Source organism: Anolis carolinensis, chromosome 2 (assembly GCF_035594765.1).
Source record: "Anolis carolinensis isolate JA03-04 chromosome 2, rAnoCar3.1.pri, whole genome shotgun sequence".
Lineage (NCBI taxonomy): Eukaryota > Metazoa > Chordata > Lepidosauria > Squamata > Dactyloidae > Anolis > Anolis carolinensis.
In genome coordinates, this window is record NC_085842.1 from 69,037,992 (window position 1) to 69,054,550 (window position 16,559).

Below are 16,559 nucleotides of genomic sequence, written 5' to 3' on the forward strand. Positions count from 1 at the left end.
ATGCGGCTTATCTTGGCTAAAAGATTGGACAACCCTTCAAAAATCCAAAATTTTGGCAATAGAGGGAGCAAATCTAAGAGCTGGGTGGCACACATACATCTGGTATGGTAAAAAATCAATTGAAAAAACTTTAGTATTCATATAATCAGATACTCACTAATAAAAATTAAAGGGTTTTTGTCTCTTCTTGGAAGCCAATCCTTTACTTATAAATATAATGATGGCACAAAGGGATTGACTGCTATCCTGTTATTTATGTGTATGGAAAGGTTAATTTAATGTCTAATGACTCTTTAGACAAAAGGTTGCATGGCAATTTACAAATCACTAAAGGCACCAGATCCCACCTGATCTTGGAAGTTAAGCAGAGTGAGCTCTGGTTAATGACTGGATGGCAGACCACCAATATAAATAATGTTTTATTATTATGTTTAGAAAGAAAGTGAAGACCTGACTTTGCAATCAGGAGTTTGGCTAGTGCAATATAAAATCAGCATGATGTAGCACACAAATGATGACCTTAGGGCCGCATACTATGTTTTAATTATGTTTTTAATAGCTTTGTGATATTTATATGTTTTATTGTGTATTTTATTGATGTATCGCTTTTATGTTGTGAAATATGTGGCATTGTATATTGCCATTATGTATGCTGCTCTGAGTCCCCTGCAAGGGTGAGAAGAGTGGGATAGAAATAGAGTAAATAAGTAAAAAAAATTATTATCACCTTAAGGGCAATGCAAATCTTCCAACTGTCCCAATTTGGCAAGGGCAGTTGCCAATAATCTTCTGCTGTACCATTTTCTCTGTTAGTTTTACAATGTCAATTTTCTCTCACCTCATCCCATTCCCCCCCCCCCCCCCCCGGATTCTACTTTTTCAGCTTTAGTTGCTGAAAACTGAGTTCCAAGTTAACTCAGCAAGAGGGCAGAAAGGGAGAGGAAATCCTGCCATTTCTAGCAGTCTCAGACAAAAGCAAATTGATGTAGCCTCTTCTAGCTTGTATTGTCTTCCTCAAGAACAACTTTTGTTATCTTGACCACATTCTGGTGTTGTTTGGTGATACATGTCCCAGTTTTCATTTGCAAAGTGTTGAATGTATATGCATATGTATGTAGTGCTACATTGTCTACTTGTAATAGAAAACATAGTGTAAATAAAAAGTTTTATTGATTGACCAAAAGAAATATATCAAAGGGACACATTTATTGCTTCTGTAATATATTATATGACTATGCATTTTCAAGCATCTTCATTGCATTTTGTGGTATGAGATTTTCATTTACTCCATAGCTTACATATTATTTGCTAGATAACTAAGCAAACAAATGTCAGGTATTCATGTACAAGAACATGATTATTCAGGAGGCTGGAGAAACTATTCACAAAAATTAATTTGAAGTTGGAAGAAGTTGTTTTTTTACTTTTCTAAACCCTCTAAAAAAACCCCTCAAAGAACTTAATAATCAGGCATTCTTGCAAGCATATGTTTTGCAAGAAACTCTTCACGATATCTTAAGCCAAGAAAAAAATGAGGTTGTTGCTTACACAAAGGCCCCAAACTGTGTTAAAACCCCCATTTGGCTGTTATATGGAAGAGTTTATACTCTTCCACATATATTCCTTATCATGTGTATTTTATATCATATAACTTACTTTTATTTCAGTATAGTGAACTAGTAATCAAAATGTTACTTACCTTGTATTTTGGAATAGCCTTCAAAAGTTCCTTCACTGGAACATCTGTGCCTACAACTCCCAGGAGAATGCCACTTGTTCTCTATTTCAAAAGATTATTTTTTTCCACAAAAAAATGTGGATTAGTTGGAACAAGAAACAATTACAGTTGAAGAAAAGTAATCAGTCAATAATTATTTCCCACATGGATTAAAACCGCTCTGAGGAGTGCAGATAACTAGCTAATTCTTCCCACTATTTGAAAAGCTATGACTGCAGCTAATCTGACTGAATGTGCACACACACAAAATCAATAGTTGTCTTCTTTTTCTTAGCCTGGAAATAACATCAAAGGTGGTGCACAAAGTTTCAGCTGATAAGGATGCTTTCAATTAAACACTTTTGACTTGGGGAGCATCAACCAGGCAAAATGTCACATACAAAAATGCAACTTATCTGCTTTTCTGGATACTTTGCTAGGTGATTCTAAGAAGGTGAGGATTTAATGTGAAGGGTAATGTAAATGTAAATACAGTACTTTGGAATGGTTGCAGAGTGTTGTTTTTTTTTAAAGAGAGATAGATCCAACACTTACCACTATAGGAATATTAATTTTTTAAAAATGTGCTAGATTTATATACGTAATTATGCAAACCAGGATAGGTGGACACTATTTAGGGAAAGATAGGTGGGTTTAAATATTCCAAAATCAGCTTTGCACATATGAAAATATATTTATCTTTGTCCAGATTGCATTCTTTATGAACTATGAGAAATTATGCTCAACATAAAATGTAAAAATGTGATGGCTGCCCTTTCAATTTATACAGTACTTCCTTTCTGAATCTAAAACACTTTTTTCCCATTTTACAAAATTCAAGAATCTTAATCTTAAATTATTTGCACTTAAGTATATATATTTATTTTGATATAAAAGGTTTTGAGAAAATCAAAAGCAAAGGAATACACACATATATAGCTGAATCAAAAAACATCAATTTCTTTGAGACAAGGCTGACAGTATGAGTACTTACAGTCTCATTTTGCTTACTAAATACTGGCATGGCAACAGTGGTCATCAAAACCAGTCCCTGATCATCAGCAAGCTACATTAAAAAATGAGAAAACATATTAAAAGAAAAGAACTTGAAACCATTATTAAAGCACAGTTGTGGAAGCAACCAAAGAAAATAACTTCTGATTAAAGACCCTTAAATTTCTAACAAGGTCTGCTTTGGTGTATCTGAAAATAGGTACAGGCATGGGTTATGTCCACAGAAAGATGTAGCTCTACATATAAGGTTGAGGAGACAATCTTCTGACCTTCAGATAGGACTGTAAATTCCATTTTCCATAATTCTCTATGCTAGATAGAGCTTATGAAAGTTATAGCTGAAAAGATGGGGCACCAGAAGATTGCCCACCCCCACTAATCTTTAAAGAATAAGAATATACTTCTATATTATACTACTTACCCACTGAATATGTAGTCTACTCAAAACTCCATAATTTGTACAATCTCTCTTAATTTTTCTAAATAGTTTGATTCCTTGTGGGAACCTCATACTTTTGTTATACAACAGAAACATATTATGGCAGCAGATGATGTTAGACTCTGATCTGTTTTGTATGCCACTTTCATGCTAGCCTGATTATGCATGAGCTTAAAGTTTGTGTATCTTTTATTTCGACAACCTCTAGTGTTCTGAATCTATTCTAGAGATCATGGAAGATGATATGACTGACCCTATGAACTCTTGGCTCACAGACTGCATTATCTTTGAAAACACAAACATCAGGCAAATTTCTTGTGAGTGTAAAACCACCCCCATGTACTCCATTTTCGCCACCCTTGCTCTCCTTTCCCATACTCAGCTCCAGTATTTGGAAAAATTCAAGTTCTATGGTGCTAATAAACATGTAGCAACCATATTTGAACACTGTGGTAGCAATAGGGTGTCTTTTTGACATACATCTGTGTTGAAAAAATCAGGAATGAGTTCTGGCTGTTTGTGATACATACCCTATGTATACCTCTGGCACTCATGTCTCAAACCATCTATGGTAATGCTGGTATTATAGATATTTGCCAGTCAGTGGGAGTTATGAGTTTATAGTTAATATATGATAGCCTTTCATGTATTGCAAATGTAAACTTGTATATTCTTATGAGCTAAGAACACATATAAAGAATTGCTTTATATGGATCATTATTTAAAGTTCTATTTATTACAAAGCACATGTACAAGATGTATCTCACACATGTATCTCAGGTATTGTTCAGAAAAGCAGATAAATACTTCAGCAGGGTGTAAGTCATACATACAAAGAGTCAGAATCCTGGATATGCAGCGCACATGCACAAAAAGTTGAGATATCAGGACTGGAGCAGCATTTGTCTGAGAGGTTTGTCATTCCTAGATCCTGTTTATCACATGATTCAAACACAGTTTTAGAAATTCCTCATGCTATACCAGGGGTCCTCAAACTTTTTAAGTTGAGGGCCAGTCCACAATCCCTCAGATTGTTGTGGGGCCAAATTATCATTTGAAAAAAACCTGAACAAATTCCTATGCACATTGCACATGTCTTATTTGTAGTGCAAAAAAAAAAAAAACCCAAACCCAACAACTATAACAACAACAATGAAAGAATAATACAATATTTAAAAATAAGAACAATTTTAACCAACATAAACCTACTAGGATTTCAATGGGAAGTGTGGACCTGCTTCTGGCCAATGAGATAGTCAAGTTAATTAGGATTGTTGTTGTTGTTGTTGTGTGCCTTCAAGTCATTTCAGACTTTGGGCAAGCTTAAGTCTAAAACTGAGGGTGGGGGACACTATCCTACCTCAATGTATATCTTCTTCCTAACTGCCATATTTAACAAAATACAACTTATGCAACAATTTGAGCATAGGATGAAGTATTTACATAATAAACCAACTATCATGCTGAAATACAATCTGAAAACATCCCAATAGAATTTAATGATAATGTGAAAAAGAGATATGCACTATTAAGCCTAATTGACCAGGACTGAGGCCAAGGGCATTGCCATAGAGAAATGAAGAAAGACACTGTAGAAGAAGAAGAAAAGAACAATGACAGATGAAACTCTTTGGGCAGTTAAGGATGGATGAGAAGCAAAAGAACAAGGAGAAAGAAATAGAATGCAACTATTTGCACAGGGGAAAAAGAAGAACTAATATAAAAATCAATGCAGAGAAATAGAAGGTGATAACAAAAAAGGAACAACAAGAGATCTCTTTCACAAGATATGATAAATAAAAAACCCAAAAGTGGGGATGTGTGATGACCATCAGGGAATACATTACAAAACCAAATACAAATAAAAATGGAAGCAATGCATGGGGCAACTATATAAAAGAGATGAAGGATTGACAGATGCAAACAAGGTAAAACTATATGAGGATGTACTTTGAATTTGAAGTGGAAGCTGTACTCAGAGCACTTGAGAGAAACAAATAACCAGGAATAAATGACATAGTAATAGAGATGCTTCACTCCTCAGAGATAGAATCTACTCTAGTTGCAATTAAAATCTGTCAACAAATATGGGGGGGGGGGGGACAATGCCCCACAAATTGGAATATATATTCCAATCCACAAGACAGGAGATACTACGGATTGCAGAAACCAACAACAGGGCCACTGTGTTAGTTTCTCATGGTAGCAAAATAATGCTGAACCAAAACCTTTACTGTATACATAGTGAACAATTCCAGATGTCCAAGTTAGGTTCAGAAAAGAAAGAAGCAGAAATTCTTGAATGAGTTCTAAAAACACATTCACAAACATGGGAGAAGATAAATGAGACACTTCTCAAAAAGTCAAACTCTATGAGGATTAGTGACAGAAGCCAAGGTGGTGGGTGCACTTGAGATGCATGTTTGCATATGTGTATTGTAGGTTAAATAATGTTAAAAAGAATCAAAAGCCAATGTGGCTGCAACAAGAAATGAAAGGAGGAAGTGAAAAGAAAAAGCAGTATGTCTATAGAATGGAAAGACGAGCAAATTGCCAAGGAGGAGAGCAGATATGTAGCCCAAGCTTGCAGGAATATTATAAGGAAAGCTCACACTCAAAATGATCAACAGCAAGAAAAAGGAGTTTTGTTTTTGTTTTCAGATACATTTGATCCACGACAATAACCATTGATACAATAAGAATGTCAAAATGGGAACAGAAAGCAATGAAAAGGTAGAACTACTCAATACCTATTTTGCTTCACAGTGTTTTTTGGGAGGGGATGAAATGCATGTTTTCTCAGTGCATTAGAGGTGTTGTATTTATTACTGTAGGATATGTTTCAGAGGAAGGAACTGACAAAATAACCTATAAATATTGATTCACAGGTAACTGGAAGGCTCACACGTACATATGCCACGTGCACACACTCATATTTAATGAAAAATAAATAAAGTAACTTCCTTAATTTATTGATATTACTAGCTGTGCCCAGCCACGCGTTGCTGTGGCAAAGTGGTGGTGGTATTGGTTAAAAATTGTTGTGGAATTTTTATTTGATGTTATTTGTATTTTTTAATTAATTTTATTGTAATCTATCTTTTTATTTATTATATTTTATTATTTTCTTGTATTATTGTTAGTTATTTTCTGTTATTATAGTATTTTATTGTATTAATTTTTAGTGTTTTTTATTATTTTTATTGTATTATTTGTATTTATTTTATTTTTATTCCTTCATTATTATTTGTGTTTTTCTTATTTTATTTTATTATTTGTATGTATTATATTTTATTATTTGATTATATTATTTTTATTTATGTTTTTTAATTGTATTATTTTATTTTGTTTTTTATTTGTTTTTTGTATTTATTTTATTATTTTTGTTTCTCTTTGTATTGTGTTGCTCTGAGTTCTGTGGTCTGCCTGGTCATGTTCCAAATGTATTCTCTCCTGATGTTTTGCCTGCGTGTATGGCAGGCATCCTCAGAGGTTGTGAAATGTATTGTAACGAAAGCAAGTGGGGTTTATATATCTGTGGAATGACCAGGGTAGAAGAAAGAACTGTTGTCTGCTTTAGGCAAGTGTGAATGTTGGAATTGGCACTAAATAGCCTTGTAGCTTGAAAGCCTGGATGGTTCCTGCCTGCCTGGAATGAACAAAATGTGGCTCCCAGTATTAAAAAAAGCTGTGAAATCAGGACAGTTAACTAAAGAACAGCACTGAGCAATCAGGGAATTCCAGACATGATGTACTGAGGGCCAGCTAACATCTCCCAACAAAGGATTCCTCTCCGAAGCAGGAAGCAGCCAGGCCTTGAAAGTGCAAGGGCATTCAATGGTAATCAAGGTGGCCAAGTGGAACATTCACAGTCGCCTCAGACAGATCAGAGTTGTCCCATCCTGGATATCATTGGTGAGATAGAAATAAACATCCCACTTGTCTGCTTTCAAACAGATCTCCTAATCTCTGAGGATGCCTGGCATAGACATGGATGGCAGTTTGGCAGCAGATAGGGTTGTGAGGGAATGAGATGTTTAATAGGCTTTTCCTGAATCCATTCTTATTATCCAACATATTCAGTTATCCAATTTTCTGCCATGGTGTATTTGTTGGATAAGTGAGACTCTACTGTATATGTTATATTATCTGCTTAGAACTGGATTATATGAGGCTCCTTCTACAGAGCTGAATAAAATGTACACTGAAGTGGATTATATGGCAGTGTGGACTCAAGATAATCCAGTTCAAAGCAGATAATATAAGATTATAAATAGGTTCTATAGCTGTGTGGAAGGGCCTTGAGTCTACAATGCCATATAATCCAGTGCAGATTAGATAATCTGTATTTTATAGGCAGTGTGGAAGAGAGAGTGAGGCCTGAGTAGGTTGCTAGGAGACCAAGTGGGCGGAGCTTAGTCTTCTAACTGGCAGCAATTGGTTAAAGACACTTATTCCTCTCCCTCTAATTAGGACTTTATTTTTCTTTTCTTTTTGTTGTCGGAACGTAGGGGCAAGGATGGTGGATTGTGCTGCCAAATTTCTAGGTTCTGGGGCTTGTACTTTTGTTGTTTAGTGGCAGGGGAGGACACCATTTGTCTTTTATATATATAGATGTAATAATATTTTGTGTAGATTAACATTTGTCATTACATTTACCATTCCATTTTATTTTTCATTTCACTTGAAACCCATTTGTTTTTGTTTTAGGTGCTTCTTTCAAGCAAATAACATGAAACAGATCCCTCAGTGATTTCCATACAAAAGCAGTAATTTAGAATGCTCAGGATTGTGCCCTGCAAAGGATCCTAAAGTAGAAAATATATTTAAGATTTTTAATGGGTAACTGTGCATTGGTTTGTCTTAAACTCTAATATGCATACATATCCATATGATGTGCATATAATAACACATGTTAAAAATAACTGTCTCTGTCATTAACGCCAAACTCAGTCTTATTTTGTGTGTAGCAGAATTTATTGTTAAAGCTTTCAGCATTCCAGCTCCAAATGGAGGGGTGTATCTTTGTCCTTTGAAATGCAAGAATAATTAGATTAAGGCCAATAACAAAGTCCAGATTTTCCCACCCGCATTGCTTTGATTTTTAAAGGCAAACATACTGATGTTTCATTTTAAGTGCTATTGCGAAAGAATATTTTTTACAGTTCATGAGACATCTACATTTCCTAATTGTAAATGATACGCACAACATTTAAATGGCAGGAAACTTCTAAAGAGATAATGATATTTGAGAGGGAAATGTAAATGCTGTGTTCTGAGAAATGGAATTTGGGGCTTTATATCATTACTGTTCTTTTGAGCTTGGTGAAGCACCAGATAAAATTTTCATTAAAAAACCTTTCAAATGATAAAAGCAGTATTTAACATAAAGAGATACTTAAACTCAGCAAGCTCACAAGACTTCAGGATCTTGTTACTTTAGTGCTATAATCTCTAAAAATATGTTTATTTCTTTCCCTAAAGATATAACTACTTGTAGGTAGTGGTACAGGTTGATCTTGGGTATCTGAGAATGTGGTTTCAAATGTGTTTCAAAGACATAGGACACACTCAATGGCATTTAAAAATGCACATTATAGAATCGATAGGACAAGAAAAGGCAGAGGAAAGAGATGCAATACTTTCTTTCTCACCTGCAGTCCTGAAACCCATTTTCCAAAGCAAAAATTAGTTTTCAAGTAATTCTTCACTGGACTCCACTGGAGAATTCTCCTCAGAAGAGAGCAGAGATTTTTCTAGAAGTCATATTAAATGTACTGAAGGTAAAATCTCTTAAAATAGCAATGATTTCATGGACTAAAGATTTAGGGAGAAATACTGATTTTGAAAAATGGGAATATTTATGGAAGAGAGGTTTTAAATTTTCAGTAGCTGGGTCCATTAGAGACAACATGTATAAAATGTTCTATAGAATTACATAACTTCCAAGGTGATAAGCAAAATATATAAATCCATCGAAGGAATGCTGGAGATGCAAAATACATAAAGGTACCTTCTTCCATGCTTGGTGGACTTGTAAGGTGGTACAAACTTTTTGGTAAAAGGCAATCGAGGAAACAAACAAAATAATTACTAAAAAGATTAAGAAAAATTTGTCTGTACAGTTTGTAGCTGCAAGATTCATAATAGCAAAATCATGGAAGGGGGAAAAATAGCTATTTATAAAGGACTGGAGAGGAAAATTATTAGACTATATCCAAATGGCCAAGCTATCCAATGGCATTAGAGGAGGAAATAATGAAGAGTTTATTAGAAAATGGAAGTTTGCATTTGAAGATTCAGAATGGAAGACAAAGGTAGACTTTAAAAGAGCAGCAAGGAGAAGTTATTAATATAAAGATAAGGGTAGATTTTAGTGAGATATTAGTTTCACATTGAGTGGTGTTGGAAGTCATGGGTTCATGGGTGGAGAGAGGGGGTGAGTGTGCTAGACAGAGGTATTTATATTATGTATATTTGATGTATTTCTTTTATTTTTATACATTTTTTTTTAAAAAAAGATAAAATTCCTTTCCATTTATGCTCCAATCTGAAAAAGTATCAGCATCCTTCCAGATGATACCTCACATATTCCCTACACTTTATATTGAGTTAGAGCTGCTCAAATCTTCCTTAACTACAGGCTACAGTAGCTCATGATCCTGGGATTTCTGCAACCACCACCTCTTGGCTTCCCCCTTGTAAATGCTTGTCAGACAGGCAAGGCTGCATTCATTCCCACATACATTTCCTTTTTCTGAATCTAGAGAAAGCCTGAGAAGCATAGGGTCCTTGACTGAAATTACTGTGAAGCCAATGGCTTAGCAAGATCATGTTTACTGTGGGAGGAGTAGAGACAAAAGGGCTTAGACGCTGATCACCTACAAAAGATGTGTGAATAGCTTTTCAGAATTAATGACAAAAATATCACCCAACTAATGCCGTTTTAATTAGAAAGCAGATTGTAAAGGTTCCAAAACAGCAAAACAATTTAAAATGCAGTATGATTCCTGTGCATATGGAACTAGTATCTGCAGTTTCTAGGTCCAACAAGAATTCTATGATATGCTTCCACCAGAAGTTACCTTTGAGCTTTCCTAGAGGACATGGCAAATTTCTAGAGAAGTAATTCATTTCAGTGTTTGCTATTATTCATCGTTTCCTGTTTCCATGATAAATTCTGAATTGCATTCCATATGGATATAGGGATCATACTGTAGATTATTTTCCACATGCAAAATAGTTATATGGATTAATTTACCATGATAAGGAAGTAAATGCATATTGTGCAAGTCATCCTATAATAATGATTCAACTGTTAAATTACAGTATACTATGTTTTCTCTGCAAAACTGCAGATCCTGTCCACTTGAAATTCCTTCAAATATGCCATTTTTGAAAGCCAAGAATATGAAATGTGTGTCAAAGAAGATAATGAATTTTCTCACACAGAGTTCTTAGAATATTAAATGTACATGAAATGTTGATGAAGTGCAAGTGTTGTTTTCTTTTTTAAAAAGGTGTTGGAGGTTTGCAGATATCTGTTCCTTGTCTTTTCTTTTTGGATGTCTAAACTGTATTTCTAAATACCCAACGGCAGTGTTAGAAATGTGGATACTAAAAGAATTCTTATTGGGTGGCAGAATTCTAATTTGGGGAAAGCATTTGCTCTCCTATTATATTCTTGTATGCAGCAAACTATCACAACTAGAAAACAAGAAACAAATGAAACACATGGAACGGAAATTTGTGATGAGGGGCACATGGTGCAATGAAATGATGGCATTGTGTTATATGTGTTCAAGTTGACACTAACTTCTTCCAAATCTATCCTTGAGTTTTCTTGAGAAGATTTGTTGAGAGAAGGTTTGTGATTGTCATTGTTTTCCTTTCAGGCTCAGAATATGTGATGCTCAAAGGCATGCAGTGGGTTTCCATGGATGAATAAGGACTGGAACCCAATCTAGTCCAAACTCAAAACCCTCTGTACCTCAATATTGTGAGGGATTATAAAAGAGACACTCTCTCAGCTTAAATCCATTGTATTATGCAACACTGCTCTCTTGCCCTTGCTACTGTTTCTATGACTGCAGAGAGCAGAAGTACTGGCACCAACAGCAAAGAAAAGAGCAGCAGGGCCAGAAGTCTCCATGTATTAGACAGTAGGGTCTTACAGGTTTGTGAAACTAGACAAATGCCTGGTGATCCCTTGTGGGATCTGGAAAGTGGAGCAGGGGTGGTGGTGGAAAAGTGGTAGGAACAATCAGAGAAAAGTGATCCAAAAAAAGGAAGGAAAGGGGAAATCTGGCTGGACCAGGAAGTAAGGTGATGATTTGGGCATTTCCCATTATGCATACAAATCACCCAGATCTTTTGAGTAAGTACTCTCAGTTTCTTGCTGTAAAACAGTAAAGGGATGAAACAACCAACAATTAAGTTTCCAAGATAGGACAGGAATGTTGTTGAAGTACTTTTAGCATGCTGGAAGATTATTCATACACATTGTTTTAGTTGTCCATTTAATGTATTGCATTTGCATTCCATCTTTTTCCCAGAGTGAGACATAGGATGGCTTCCAAAGCAATTAAAAATATTCCCAAGAAAAATGTAAACACAATTAAAACCACATAAAATGTTAAAAAGACATTTTTAAAACAAACATGTTTTAAAAGAACAAAATATCCCCATAAAATACTCCCCTGCATACATTTAAAAGTCTGTTTGAATAGGAATGTCTTTGTTTCCATGAAGGGACAACAAGGAAGGGCCAATTTAGTATTTGTCAGAAGGGAGTTCCAGGGGGTGGGAGCAGCCATGTCCCACCAAGCAAGCCTGTGACGATGGCAGGATCAAGAGAAAGCCTTCTTCTGTAGATACAATATTTCTTCAATTTTAACATGCCGTTGATCATAAGATGCACACTAATTTCAGTACCACCACCACCACCACCAAAATGCATAGGAAACTCCTGCAATTCTAAGATGCATCCCATTTTTAGAGATGTTTATATGGGGGGAAAGTGTGTATTTTCAAAGAAATACAGCATTAGTATGTTGATAGGTTTTTATAGAAGATAACGGCCCTTCAGATATTATGAAGTATGTTCCAGGAATATTAGGATCTGAGTGTCATTGCCATGTCAGATTGTTCTGACATTACAATTATGCCTATACACCACCACTCCCCACATAGGTTTCTAAAATGTAAGAAATCAAGAATATGACTCTGAAAAAGTGGTGGTGGTGGCATAAAACATGCATTTATCCTTTTTCTGCATGTAGTATGGACTGTGATCTCGGTAACATATCTTTTAAAAAAGGATTATTGATTAGTTTTCAATAAGTGCATTCCTTATAATACACTTAGATGTTTCAAAGTGTGTTTTTTGAAAATTGTTTTCAGTTTATATATTTATGCCAGTATGAGTCTAGCAGATATGGATTTTGATGGTCTGCTATATGCATAGAAATATTATCTTTTAACAGAAGAGTTCTTGTGCACAACAAAGAAAAATAAATGTTAATGAAAGCACAAATAGTTACTGTACCATTTTATTGTTCTTATGTACTTCATTTGGTTCAATTTAAATTTTTAGGAAACTTTAATAAAAATGCTAAAATTTCTGCTGATGCCTTTCCGTGACAATATCAGAGCTGCAAATTTTCCACTCTCCTTGTAATTCAATACCTTGAAATATGGAAGAGCGAATGAAGCAAAGAATGATAAATGAAGTGTCTAGATTTTTGAAGCCGAGTAGTATCAGAATAAAAGGACAGAAAGCCTTGTGCAAACAAGAAAAGACTCAAAAAGAAAAAGAAAGGAAGCTACTAGGAAGAGACATGGCCAAAAAGGTGTTCTCAAAACATTTGAAAGAAAAAGAAGAATCAACATTTTCAATCAAGAAATTGTGTTATTTTTTTTTTGTTCAGAGCAGGCTTATTTTCCTTAATGAACCTAATATATAGTCCTCCAATTTCATATAGGTTCAGAACAAAATACTGCACAACAGGAATAAGCTAACACATCTTGAAGCCTGCTGTTTCAACAATGTTAGTAAAACAATACCCCAGTGGGCTATTACATAGGAATTGCATATGCTTGAGAAACAGGGCAGGACAAAGATCATGACCACTAAATACACAGAATTCAGGTCCAGAATAAACTAATTTTGACTTTGAATTTATTATTAGGGGTTTTTAAAAAGTAAGTTCATAAGCCTGGGAGGAACCAAAAGTTTATCAAGACGAAATTCTTTCAACAAGTCCTGATCACCCTTTTTTCTTTCTTATCATTTCTAGTTCTTAGGTTTCTGCAGTACTACAGTAATCATTTCAAAATGTGGGTGTTTCCCATGGAAAGCTTTGTGCAACAACTTCTTCTATGTTCTGGCCAAGTACACTAGACATTTTGTCTGTTTACAAAGACTCTACACAATATTTAATTCTACATTCTTGAATATGTTCAAGTAGTACTATTAAATACAAGTATTTAATAGTACCACTTGAATGAAGCTAATATTAACTATTTATAAAACCTGTTCAAAATATCATACAAAATAAGAGATGGCGTCTCCATAAATGTGTGTAAATGTCAATTTTTTTGTACTTCCTAATGGCTATCAAACAAAACAGAAAGAAAAGAAAAACTGTTTCTGAGAAATGCAGAAATCTATTTCATTACTTTCATTTAATTCCATATATTGTTCATGACAAATATGACTGTAATTTCATGGCATGACTTGATCAATCTTCTAGGGAGACCATGCATATTTGCTGCAATAGAACCGTACGCCTCATAATTCTCATAATGGATGCACCCATATGACCATCTCTGGTCGTGTTATGTTGCATGATTTTCAATTTTTGAGGTAGAACGTGTGTGTTTGATCAACTTCAGCTGACCATTTGTATACTTGGCCAGTTGTGTGTGGCCATGCCTAGTAGGTAAGCAATTTCTGACTGGGTTCCTAAAGATTTAAATTCTTCTTTGTAATGGGATAGTAATTATTGCTTGTCAGAATTTTTAAAAATGTAATCAGGATATTCCTGAAGAAATATGAATTAAACCCAGCAAATGAAGTAAAACTATTGGGTAGTTCTTAACATATCCTTCCTGAATAAGTGCTTGAACAAGAGGATGCAAGGGAAACTCTAGAGCAGTGGTTCTCAACCTATGGGTCCCCAGGTGTTTTGGTCTATAACTCCCAGAAATTCCAGCCAGTTTAGTGGCTGTTAGGATTTCTGGGAGCTGAAGGTGAAAACATCTGGGGACCCACAGGTTGAGAACCACTGCTCTAGACATTATGTATTATGTAGTTTTTAAAATGAAACAAATGATTTTTTCAGTATTCATTTATAGTACCTAGAAAGTTGAAAATGGTAGGTTAGGATTACTATAAACAATGTTCAATATTTAATTGCAGGTCAGAGGGCTTCAAAGTCTAGAGAATCTGACTAAAGAAAAAATCTGTTGCTTGTGATGGAAATGGTTGATAACATCTTCTCAAAGTCACCGCCACAGTACATCCATAAAAATATGGTTTTTCCTTGCAAATTAAAAAAGGGAACTTTGATGGCAATATTATTCTAAATTCATCAGAAGATTAAAGTAAGCATATGTATAGAGACAGAATGGTTTAAAATGTTTATACAGAAAACATTTGTAGATGACACACAGATTCCAACAAAAACACAGCACAAGTTGAGATACCATATTATGTACATTCATATTGACTCAAGTCATTCATAAAGAAAAGCATCCATCTCACATTAGTCTTTTTCACACAAACAAATGCCACGTGGATTTGAAAACTTCTTATCATGCCTCAGCTGCTTGAGGCAAATCTGGACGTTAAAACGGGAAAACGAATTGGGACAAAGCTATATTTTCACTCAGAATTTCATACTTGTTGGTGTTAAACTTCCATCAATTACTTATTATGATTTGACATCCATTTGAATATGCTGATGATGTAACCCCATAAATATTTACAATTGAGAATAATATTTTGACACCCCCCTCCGAACCAAATAATCCACTTTGTGCACACATGTATTGTGCACCCAATCTACCATATATTTGCGTAATGCTGGAAGTTGACTACATTGTGCAATGTTCACTTGCAGTCAGGTTGCAATGACAAAGGCTACTGCTTACCCTGTCAATCTCTTTCAATGACTAAAACACAATTTTATTAATGAATGGAAGATGCTGGTCTTAATTTCTTTGAAGAATCTGCATAAATTAAACAGGGAAGAGTAAAGGCACTTCCAGACAGCCCCTTAAAAGTGGCAGTTACACCATCCAGATGACATCCTAGAGAAATGTTATTGCATTTGACACAAAGCAGGAAAACCCTGCTTTGTGGCGAGATAATTTGTTAGTGGGTATATTCTGCACCTTCTTGGAAGGCGCAGGACAAATCCACTACTTCCGCTGTTTGGACTACACCCTCAAAAGTTATCTGCTTATCCCAAATTATCTGGCAGTGGAGACTCATTTAATCCAGGATATAAGGACAATGCATAAGGGGCCTATGAATACCAGTAATGGGTCTAGCATCTGCCAACTAGAGAGAAGCTGAAGCTAAACCTAAGAACATGGAGCATGACTACTGAATGTTAAATTTAAAATGCAACAATACGTTGGAAGTCAATAGTGAAGTTGTTTTGAAAAAGAAATAGCACAAAAAAGAAAAAAATACCCATTGAGGAAACAATAAGTATAAAATTATCAAACCATGGAAGCTTTGTAATATCACAATGGAACTTGGGCTTCTAGAGACTGTTTAACATCAAATATAAGAGAGGTGTTTCTCCAATAGTATTTTTATTATACACGCTTCTCTTCTCAATTTTTCTCTCTTTTATTATCTTATTCATTCTTCAACATACAACTCAAGGCTCCCAGTAACCTGGAAGTAAAGTCCCTAATAATGGTATGAGAAATTGATTACTATTACCCAACTGTTTAACAAAGGAATATGCATTTTATACTTAAAGATTACTTTAGATTTTCCAGGACTGGCACATTAAAGAAATTTGATGGTTAAACTGCAAAGGAAATTGAAGGAATTGAATGCATCCCTTGGCTTTAAGAAGCCAAGAAAGCAATTCTGCCTGCAGATTCCAGCATGTGTTATTCCATGTTTAAAAACTTGTCAGGAACTACAGCAGTGGATAACATGTTCGAAGTTCTCTAGGATTTAGGATAGGGTGAGGAAAATTCTGCCCTGCTGGCTGAATGTGTAACCCAAACCAAACATGCACAATTAGAAAAACAAATTTAAAAAACCCCTCTTCCTCCTCTTTATTTATATCTCACTTTCTCTCTCTTAAAAGAGACTCTTTTACTTTCTGCATTTACTTCCTGTTTAAATAAAAGTCTTTT

At 34.9% G+C, this 16,559-nt stretch overlaps 1 protein-coding gene across 3 annotated transcripts in view; it reads right to left on the reverse strand.

Annotated features, from left to right (window-relative positions):
• Window positions 1-16,559, reverse strand: part of cacna2d3 (calcium voltage-gated channel auxiliary subunit alpha2delta 3) — a 713,907-nt gene that overhangs the window by 182,763 nt on the left and 514,585 nt on the right. For all 3 annotated transcript variants that reach the window (XR_010002615.1, XM_062969910.1, XM_062969909.1), the window contains 2 exons: window positions 2,712-2,783; window positions 1,700-1,780 (listed from right to left, as the gene is read on the reverse strand). Coding sequence is in view for 2 of the 3 variants with exons in the window: in XM_062969910.1 (XP_062825980.1) it covers window positions 1,700-1,780; window positions 2,712-2,783 (153 nt within the window). In the remaining variant the exon portion in view is untranslated. The remainder of the gene's footprint in view (window positions 1-1,699; window positions 1,781-2,711; window positions 2,784-16,559) is intronic.